This window comes from Pungitius pungitius, chromosome 3, assembly GCF_949316345.1.
Source record: "Pungitius pungitius chromosome 3, fPunPun2.1, whole genome shotgun sequence".
Lineage (NCBI taxonomy): Eukaryota > Metazoa > Chordata > Actinopteri > Perciformes > Gasterosteidae > Pungitius > Pungitius pungitius.
In genome coordinates, this window is record NC_084902.1 from 7,856,226 (window position 1) to 7,867,118 (window position 10,893).

At 40.8% G+C, this 10,893-nt stretch overlaps 2 protein-coding genes across 2 annotated transcripts; both read right to left on the reverse strand.

Annotated features, from left to right (window-relative positions):
• Window positions 1-129: 129 nt before the first annotated feature.
• On the reverse strand, window positions 130-3,810 carry bcap29 (B cell receptor associated protein 29). Its single transcript, XM_062561144.1, has 8 exons — window positions 3,667-3,810; window positions 3,020-3,134; window positions 2,818-2,918; window positions 2,483-2,630; window positions 2,261-2,396; window positions 1,511-1,613; window positions 1,277-1,377; window positions 130-1,026 (listed from the first exon to the last, which is right to left on the reverse strand). The coding sequence occupies exons 2-8, from the start codon at window positions 3,109-3,111 to the stop codon at window positions 997-999; spliced, it is 711 nt and encodes a 236-aa protein (XP_062417128.1). The 5' UTR covers window positions 3,112-3,134; window positions 3,667-3,810; the 3' UTR covers window positions 130-996.
• A 119-nt stretch (window positions 3,811-3,929) lies between these two features.
• dus4l (dihydrouridine synthase 4-like (S. cerevisiae)) lies at window positions 3,930-8,592 on the reverse strand. The gene is made up of 6 exons (XM_062561143.1): window positions 8,254-8,592; window positions 6,910-7,031; window positions 6,617-6,734; window positions 6,268-6,390; window positions 5,930-6,156; window positions 3,930-4,768 (listed from the first exon to the last, which is right to left on the reverse strand). The coding sequence occupies exons 1-6, from the start codon at window positions 8,343-8,345 to the stop codon at window positions 4,503-4,505; spliced, it is 948 nt and encodes a 315-aa protein (XP_062417127.1). The 5' UTR covers window positions 8,346-8,592; the 3' UTR covers window positions 3,930-4,502.
• Between the last annotated feature and the right edge of the window lie 2,301 nt (window positions 8,593-10,893).

A 10,893-nucleotide genomic window follows, 5' to 3' on the forward strand; every position in this document is an offset into this window, starting at 1 on the left:
TTAATATTAAATGAAACTGTGTTGGGTGTTATTCAAAACAAGCCATGGCTTTGAGAAATGTATATAGTGCACCTTAAAAGGCACAATATGATTAATGTGTTAAACATGAATATGGGAATACAACTTGAATAGGACTTTTTGCAATTCTTTAATCGGAAGAGTTACTTTAGTAAACTCAATAACATGCATCAATAAAAAACTTCAAGCATCTGGTGATTGCGTGAAAAGGCTCGGTGTGGGTAACAGACGTATAAGAAAAACCCTACAGCCCCATACAGTGAAACATACAATATACAACAATCTGGACCTGAACGGTTTTGAGTTAAGACATTAAAAATATATGTAAGATAATAAGTGGCTATTCGGTTTATCCATCTTCAACATGTATAAATTATGGAGAGAACGGAACAAAACAGATGTATACAGATCATCAGCTGGAATAAAACAAAGAACATGCAATGTGCAACTGTAAATGCCCATTATATCTGCACAGCCATGCAAGCACCGTTAAACTCAAATTGGGTGCAGCACATATCACTGCCACGTAGAGAAAGAAGTATCAAAATACATTCATAGCCGTCACTGCTCCAGCTTTTGACAAATCTTGAATCATACGCTTGGCAAACGCTAATCACAAACCATAAAGCAACACCCATCCTAGTAGCACATTTCTTTTAACATACTAACGGCTCTGTGATCAGACCGCAATCAATCACTGACTGAACTCAATGGAACGTCTACCCACAGCTAATCTGCCAAGTCACCGGGGCCAAAACAAGGAACCATCCAATGTCACTAATATTATTAAGGGCAGTCTGACTTTGAATAGGAATCACCTCCCCGTCTCATACGTTTCCCTCCTGGCTTTGTGATATGAACTGTGCCACAAGGTGTTATATGAAGGTGAAGCATGTGTTGCGGTGTTTCTCTCTCGTCGTGAATGGGCTAAATTTCTGTGTAAACACTTCAATCTTTAAATATCTTTTTTTTTTTAAACTAGTCTTCTTTTTTGTTTCCATCTTGATTCTGAAAAGATGAAAAATAACAGTAGATGGAAAATTTCAGTTAGTATGTTCAATAATACAGAAACAAAATATATTCCATTTCTTTAGTTGAGATTCTGGAAAATAAATTGGATTTTATGTACTCGCTAGAATTTACAACCTTTGTTTTTAATATCTCAATAACAGAACATAGCTTTGAGTTGATGAAGAAATGGACAGTTTTCAAATACTTGGTAATTATTGAGGCAATGAGTGACAGGACTCAGCATCACCTGGAGCTCCTGGTGTTCCATCAGAAGTCTGTCATACTCCCTGGCGAGGTCGTCCGTCTGCTTCTTCCTTACATCGGCCTCCGACTTTGAGTTCTTGAGTGCTGGAAAGGAAACACACGCACACACCCATCAGGACAGGGCATCCTCAGTGGCTTCAGGAGTAGTTTTAAAGTTCACCGTTTTAGTTAAAAATAAAAAAAGCTTTACAGTGGGCATGTGCACATGGATACTAACCATCTTCTGAGGTCCGCAGTTCTTCTTTCAGTTTCTCAACCTCTTTTCTCAAGAGCTCCATGCCTTGTGTTGTAGCATTACCCCCCTTCCCTTCCATCAGAGCCTGAAACACACCAAATTACATGAACCACGAGAACGTAGAATACAGCTCTTTGTAGGCTACGTGTAACAGATGTCAAATGCTCAGTGTGTATTTTATCATCTAGGGGCAGCAAAGGGGGGGGGGGGGGGGGGATCAAACCCAGTGGAAGGGTTTCGTAGACAACAGCACAAGCAGGGAAGATAATTGTGCACTGAAAGGTTCACAGGCCACCTTGGGAAAGCACTCCAGTGACCCCCAATGTGACCCCCTGTGCATAAACATTTGAGCCAGCAGATCCACGAAACAAAAATGGGCATAACTAGTAGTTTGTAAACTACTGAAGACACGCGGTACAAAGTCTGAATTCGACCACCCTTTTATCTTACCTGAACCTGTAGCTGTTGTTAAAGGAGACAAGCTCCCAGTGATCCCTAAAGATCACTAAAGATCTTGCTGAAGATGCTTTCTAAACAAACCAGCGGTGGTCAAATTAAAAGATAGCAAACACCTCAAATCTGATACTAAACTTCTGTGCCCCCCCCCCCCCCCCCGAAAAAGGTGTGAAATAAAAAACATTTATTTTCTTTTAGCAGAGAGCACCAGCGGACTGACATACAACGGTGTGAGCACCCCTGGTCTAATATATATTTTGCAGTTTGCGGGTCTACCTGTTTCAGCAGCTCGTTGTCCTTCGTGTACTTCATGACATTCTGGGTAGCGTTCTCAGCCTGCGCCTGAAGAGCAGCCGTGGAACCGGACACTGATGCCAGTTGGTTAATCAAGGTGACCACACGCTTCATAACCCTGCGAATAGAAGGAAAAAACAGCAGGTCGGAATAAAAACCTTTGATATGGCATCTGGGTTTCAGTATAAGGGAGCAAAGACTCACAGCCAGAGGAAGACAGCGAAGCCAGAGATGTAGAGGTTCCTCTGGGCTCTGAAAAGCTTCATGTGCAGGTGATCAAACATGTTTGGTTGCAGCTTGGCTTCTGTGCCGATATCTTTAGAGGAGTATTTCCTCACCTCACGCACCGCATCTAAAAGAAAAACACGTAAGCAAAAAGCAATGACAAAAATCTGTGGGTCATATTATGTAGCAGATTATTGAAGTTTCTCGTTTGTGTCACAGTATGCAGAGAAGCTATTTTGAGAATAGACAATTCAGACAATATCAAGTGGTGCAACTTGGAGTTACTACCTACAGTATCTACAATGTACACTCACCAAGGAAGAGAACAATGAGTACTATGATCATCGTGAGAAACACTTTGTTCCAAAACCGTGCCATAAAGCTCCAGATCCTCAGCTGGAAAATACTCTGCCATCTTTAACAAACGTACACGTATCATTAAATAATGATACAATGACATCCACAATAGATTCTGAACAGGCAAAAGGCTTCGAGTCTGTGAATGATGTTAAGTACCTCCTGGCTGAGATGAAGGGTAGACAGAGGATAATAAGGACGCCAATCTCCACGTAGAGAAAGAGGGCCACAACCGTCCATTGCAGCGTCATCTCCGATGAGTGCCTTTAGAAACCTGACAAAAGACGGACATGAAAGCTTACAGAAAACCAGTAAAGCACTGGGTTCTGACCAGCCTCTCGGCTGGGAGGTTTAGCCAGCGTATGCTGCTTTTACTCCACTTGGACAACAATGCAGCCTCAGTTGAGCGACCTGCTAGCTTAAGCTCCTTAGCGACTTCGTTCAAAGGGCACATACCTTAGAGAAAACTCGCTAAAACACAGTAACTTAACTTTGGTCAAACGCAGGTTATTGCTTAACGTTACTTTACAGTGCCCCCACAAGCAATGAGTGACAACAGAAACATTGTGTTTGTATGCTTATTAGATACATATTGATAAGTATTACAAATGTCTCTTTTCATCTTCGTTTCCATGGTCAAAATCATAGGTCCAAGGGTCCATTAAGGCGAGCCACCGATATAACGGTATTAAAAGTTACCCTGCGCAATACAGAAGTAAGTAGCGCTAACTGGCTAGCGCTAAACATATTCAAATGGCAATAAGAAGGTATCGAAAAGTCAAGAGTGCGGTATAAAGAATACTTACTTAAGCAAATTCCCGGAAGGACTTTAAACAGCGAACGTTGAGAGAGACAACTTTTGATATGATCAACGAAAAGTTTTCTGTCTCCGTCCCACTTCCTGTTCCGGTCTCTGGATCTTCTCAGCTCACGTGACGGACCAAGCTTCCGGTCCTAGTGTTTTTCCAAAATTAGATGCATTTTTCAAGATGATTTTCTTTAGCCAATTTTTTTCTTCATAAAACCAGTTAAGTTATACCAGTAAATAAAACAGTCTGTTCAGACTATGGTCTGTACAATACATCAATCCCTCCCTCTTTTTAATTGATTCAATTAAATCATTTAAAACGCAAAATTACACTAATTATAAGAACATAGCAGGTATTTAAATGACGTGAACTCAACCACAGAATTACCGATAAATATTGTATAAATATTAAAGAGTCACCAGTATCACCTTAGGATCTGTATTAACTTAACTTAACTCAATGCAATAAGACTTGAAACTAGTTGTAAGTATCTTGTATATTTATTTCAAGATAAGTGAGATTTTGAGAATCTGAAATAAAATAATCTTGGTGATAAAACTGTGACCGTTGAGGGTGTGCAGCTATATGGTCCATGTTCAATGTGCTAAATATTCAGGGAGGATTAAAGTCTTCGTATGTATATTACATTTAGTTGCTTAGCTTACCTTTAGTTTAAAACAATAATTTATATAATTATATTTATATAAAAAGCTACACACAAAAATACACCAATTAAGGAGACAGGCCTCTGTGGCTTTGCAGTTTTATTTGACACTAAAAGAAGTAAGAGAAGTAAAAAAATAAAAAAGTTAAAATATCAAATTTCAATATCATTATGCTACAAGATCACGGACCGACCCATATGTGTTCTCAAGGTAATCTATTACAGCTGAGGTACTGGATAGAGAATTAAACACTTTTCTCTCAGGCTGGGAGCTAACCCTCTCCAGCATGTAGATCAGATGTTGGTGGAAGCAGGTGAATTGAGTGCCCTGCTCAATAGCGATGTCCACCCAGTCCCATACGCACTCCAAAGGAGTGTCCTCATAGCCGGTGAACATGGCAGGGTTTGAAAGCAACCCCCGCGCAGCCATCACACCTAAAAAGTAAATCCAAACAAACAACAAAGTAAAGAATTAAAGAGGGAATATATATATATATATGTATATATATATATATATATTAGGGCTGTCAAATGATTAAAAATTTTAATCAAATTAATCAGAATTTTCAGTGGATTAATCATGATTAATCACACCTGAATCCTAACCATTTTTTCTTTCTGAAATGCATAATAAAGATAAATAACAGGACACAGATACATAATTATCATTATTATCATCATTATTATTTTTTACATAAATACATGTTATTGATATTTGATTTTTCAGAAATTCATTTCAGAAAATAATCAAAGCAATGTTATTTGATAAGTCACAGACTGATTTCCCTGCATGGCTCTAGAAGGGTCTCGAGCCTCTGCAGTTTATCCCACTCTGCTGTGAGTTTGTGCTCCTGATGGTTCAGGGCTGCGATGAGCAGACATGACCAGACATGTCAACCCTCCCGATGTTTCAAAGCCCCTCCCGAAAATCTCCCGGACCGACCTTTCTCCCGATTTCCACCCGAACAACAATATTGCTGCACCACCCGTCACTGGGCGCGCCGTTTCAGACCGAACAATAATAAAGGTTACACCTTGAAGTCGAGCGCGGCGATTAGAACGACTGGCGCTGCAAAGAAATCCGCTACCACCCCCATTTCAGTGTGAAATATTCCCATACCTGGGAGGATTTAGATCGCATTGGCTTCCCTTCCTCCGCATGTTTCAGAACAGTATTACGGGTCTCTCCGATGGTCCTCTACCTCAGCGCTGCTCTTAGCCAAGCTCTGCTGGGCGGAGCTTTTTTTCTCTGTTCTGCTGCGCGAGAACGGGGAGGGGGGGGGGGGGGGGGGTGCGGGTCTCTGGCGCAAACGACTTGCTGAACCTGACGTCCTGACATATGCCTGCAGGTGGCAGTAATGTGTTGTATAGGATGAAGTGCATTCCCTAGAGGAAGAGGCACTTTACTGACCTGAATAATTTGTCACACTGCGCATGCGTGAAATGCGTCAAAAAAATTGACGTAATTAACAACAAACAGCTGATTAACGCCGTTAACGCGCTATTTTTGACAGCCCTAATATATATATATATATAATCCGTCATTAGTTGTTAAACTTATTTGTTATGGGTGTAATTTTATGAAAGCAAACCTACCATCTACACCAGTAAGCTGGTGAATGGTTTCCACATCACGGAGGTACTTTATGTCCCCATTGGCGATTACAGGGATGGATACACTGTCTTTGATCGTTTTGATGGCCTCATAATGGACGGGCTGGTGCCGTTCTTCTGCTGTGCGGCCGTGGACCGTTATCCATGACACACCTGCTGATTCAGCCTTCTGACACAGATCCACCGTTTTCCTCAGATCATTGTGAATTCTATGGGGGAAGACATTTTTTTTTAATTTGATTTGAACACAGCAGAGCACATTTAGACATTAAACCTGAAGGTGTATTTTGACATTCAAAAATGGTCAATTTCAACATTACCTAATTTTGATGGATGCGGTATAGTTGGGGTTATCCACTTGATTTCTGACATGTCTGACCATGTCTTTCACAAGTTCAGACTTATTGATGAGGCATGCGCCATACCCGGCAGACATAGCCCATCTGAAAAACACACAAGACAATCCAAGACAATCAAGCAATCCAAATTGAGATAATCCAAACAAAATGAAAAATTTGCAAGCATGTTTACATTATTTAATAGATCTTTATACCGGATTATATTATGGAAACATTTAATAGTATTAGAAACACTGGTAGTAAAAACTGAGAAAAAAGGAAAAAAGAAAGGAGGCCCAAACGTATCAAGGGCTGCTCTCAGTGGCTGTACCTCTGGGGACATCCACAGTTGAGGTCAACTCCATCTGAGAAAGGCGCTACCACACAGGCTGCATCAGCCAGACTCTGAGCATCATGGGCAGCAAACTGCACTATCAAGGGTCGGTCACCTGCACAGGACAAATACATGGGAATATAAACTTAGTCCTCAGCTACAGCAACATAGCATTATGTGCCGTGCTCACATTTAACAACACATTCATCATGTGGCGAGATGGGCATCTCTGTGTGAAGATGCTGTGCATTTCAGGTGCTGGTTCACTTTAGTGCAGCGTGGCTACTCACTCTCATTGGTAGTGAATTCACTGTCCCTGGCTTTGACAGATCGCAGGAAGTCAGCAGCAACTATCATGGGGGTGAAGCAGATATCACAGCTGTATTTCCTCACCAAGGACCTGAATGCAAGCCTACGGAAAAAATGTCTGTCTTAGTCACACATTCGGAAACATATTGCTGAAAATGTTCAAAATGCATCCCATATCCATTGCAGCAATTACCATTGTATAAGTGAGCACTACATCACTGCCACGTATAAAGAAATACATAAAAGAACATATAAGATCGCCACAACCTGTCGAGCAAAACAACAATTCGTTCTATAGTGTTCCTGCTGATTTGATTACTTGTGGTAGAACTGAACATCGTCAGAGGCAAGAAAACCTCTTAGTTCAGGTTGAACCAAGACAACTGGTTTTTGGTGCGCGTGTCGTGGAACACTTCCAAACATGTGTATCAATACTTTTCCACGAGCTTGCAGCCTGTCACCACCGAAACATTTGGACAAAAGGTGATATTCTGTTCAGAATGTCATACAGTGACGTGCAAATTCCCACCGTGTTATAACTTTTACAATATGACTCATCCTCCTTTGTAATGTTAGACTTCTATTTAGACCCTTTCAATCCAACCGAGATAAGACTAATGGGGGTTCTCTCAAGTTCATTAGCACCCTTTTTGATTGGATTGTCTCTTTTTTGACAACAGGAAAGAGATGAATGGTGGAGCAGATGTTTTGATGTTGTATACTGGATCATAGAAGCATTGATGAGTAATATATTATATTTGAAAGATTACAGAACTGTCTTCATGCCCATCTTCCTTTGTCCTTGGACTTTGCCATGCATCCGCACATGCTCTACATAGTTCTGTTTACCCAAGTCTGATTACTCTATCAATAACATCTAAATGCATACGACAAAAAAACGTTCACTTTGCGAGGGTTCATGGGTGCTCTTTTTTTTCTATAGCTTTTGAAAATATATTTCTACTGCGCAGAGGTCGCACAAACTTTGTAACTCTCCCCTTTATACTGAGGTTGCTAATTAACGTGATTGCTTAACCCCCGGTATATTTTAGTGTTTAACGTCTGTAAAGCTGTTTTTAACGATGTGGATGTCCATCGCGAAAAAGCACCGATAAATATGTATGACGTGTTCCACGCTACGTCCACCACAAACCAGTTGTCTTGGTTCACCCTGCAACAAAAGTTGTGGACAAACCAGTAGCTTCAAAAACCAGTACGCACGTAACACCGGTATAACGAGGAGAGGTGCACGCAGGGTGTTTTTCTCTACTTGAATTGCAAACAACAACAAATAACCGCAACTACAGAGAGAACACGGCACTTACTTCGAATATCGAACCATTGGCGCACATATTTTCAGGACCTTTCCCTTTTCGAACATGTCCATGACGGAGGTGTTTCCGTTCGACGTCTTCATCCTCCTCAAAGTAAAGTTAACGTCAGTCAGATAGCTAATGTTAGCATGGCAAGCTAACAAACGCGTATTGGGTTTAAGGATCGATTCTGTCTTGTGACATATATTTTCTCGTTTCAAATACTAAAGCCAACTGGACATGTCCGATGAAAGCATGCTTAAACATGCACATAACGTTTGCTAGGTTTACTTCGGAACGATGAGAAATAGTCCACCATGCTGGAAGGAAATGTGGGCGTGTCTACGACCTCTGAACCCATTACGTCACACCCTGTTATTGGGTTGGTGTATTTATTTTTTTGAAAACATTGGTACAGCAATGTCAACCGTTGACAAAATATTTTAAAGTTCGTACTAAAATAAACTGAGAGCCCATTTCCTGTGACAAATTAATGAAAAGAGTCAGACTGCGTACGCAAACGTTGTTACCATTGATTAGTCAGACTGGCTGCGTAGTTCAACATTGGCCAAATGACCAGTTTCAGGTCATTTGCGCTAATACAGAATCCTTCTATCTCCATTTTCAAAAAGCTTTGCATTTAGCCAAAGAGGGCAATTGCTAAGATTAGAAAGATACATTCCTTAGAGGCTGTGTGTTACTTTCAGAATGTCTTTTTACTGCATCACAGGCGGTACAAATAGTCTCATTTGCATAGCATTTGCACATGAATGAGGAGGCGGATCCATGCTGGTGCATCCCAATGCTGACTTCTGTGAATGCTGCTGCATAATAAATAAACTAGTAATTTTGCGTAAATATCACGATAAACACATCCATAATAATAATAACATAATATTGGCTACTTACTAAACTCAGTTAGCTCCCTCAGTTGCAGAACCTGTCTCTTTCTGTTACATTTAGTTAATTACTAAAGTTAAAGTTAAAATAAACATGTTTAACCCTCCTATTACTTTTGGGGTCAATTTGACCCCCATGTTTAACGTATCTAAATAGATACCTAACATAATTTCTTTTGCTTCAAATTGTATGATGTGGTGGCGGGCGTGGTTTCAGCCCGGCTGCAGGTGGGAGAGCGGGGGAGTGGCTCGGGGAACGGTGCCAGCTGGAGACAATAACAGCCAGCTGGGGATAATTGTGTGTGCTTTTTCCCCCTATTTGAGCAGTGAGGCGGGGGTGAGCGAGAGGGAGGAACACGAGCGAGCCCGACGCCGGCACACTTGACGTGGGGAAAACCAATAAAACTTGTTGCACGTGATCCTGGCTGAGCGTCCCTTTATCCGCACGACCCACGCACATTACATATGACTTTTCCTAATTTAACAGGGACAACTGGGTAAACATCAAATTAACATGATGATATGTTTTCAATGTCCTGTACACATGTTGTACGCATCGGTGTTCGGGGTCAATTTAACCCCAGGTCGTTTTAGCTGTATAAAACTAATCAGGTCATCCACAGGTCAGACACAAAATCTGCACCTGCAAACCCAAGCACCTGCAGTATATTATCAAAATATCTACAAAGTAACTGGGTCTCTGATAGAGACAGTCTAAAGGAGTCCCCAAATTGAACCAATGAGGGTTTGGCTGTCAATGAGTTTTTGTCACAGCTCTTTGATCATGTGACATAGAGGAGAATGTGTCTGAGACAAAAGATGATGTTGAGGAGGACCCTGATTATGAGGCATCCTCCTCTGATGAGAATAATACCCTCATTGCTGCCCCTCCTGTTGTCTCTCAACCACCAACAAACACTCTACCCTCCAAAAATGTAAAGTTATTATGGTCCGTCTCCCCACATGAACAACAGGTAGACGTAGTGCTTCTAATGTCATCCGAATGCTTCCAGGTTCCGACAGATACGCTGCCAGCCAAGTCCATGACATAAAACCAGCATTTGTACAAGTGTACTATGTACAAGTCAAAAGGCAAAGCAACAGCAAGCCTTTAGGCTGCTGACACTGGAAATATATAATATATTATAATATATATAATATTAATATAACATATTATAAAAGGGATCTCTTTTAAATGGATGGTATGTCAATCAGTTATATTTTATGCTGATCTGCATATTTCTCCATAGTCGCTTAAGGCGTATTTCAGGATGTTTATGTCTTCTTGTTTTAAATTGAATGCGCTATTTATGTAGTCAACAAACTAGCACAAAGTTCCTAATACATCAACCTGGGGGAAAATTTAATAATAATCATTTTCTGGGTGTTTAAAACGGTGGGGTCGAATTGACCCCAATGGTAAAATGTGTTAAAAAGAACTTTATGGTGCAGTACACTTAAATGGCCGCAAGAGCACACTGTTTTTCTTCTTAAAGTATCAAGATTCGTGTCATGATCTTTTTCATTAAGATTAAATTCTTGAATTTTCTCAGTGCATGGCTTTAGAAGTTCATCAAAATATTTTACACAACTTGTGTTCCGCTCTGTCCATCCTCTGCCTGGAGAACCTTTCGTAATGTGGCCTTCTATTATTACTCTGCTGTAGGCAACATACTTCCTGACCAGAGCTGAGTGAATAACAGGAAAAGAAAACCAAGTATCCAGGGCCACTTGCTTGTGCATGCATTTTTAT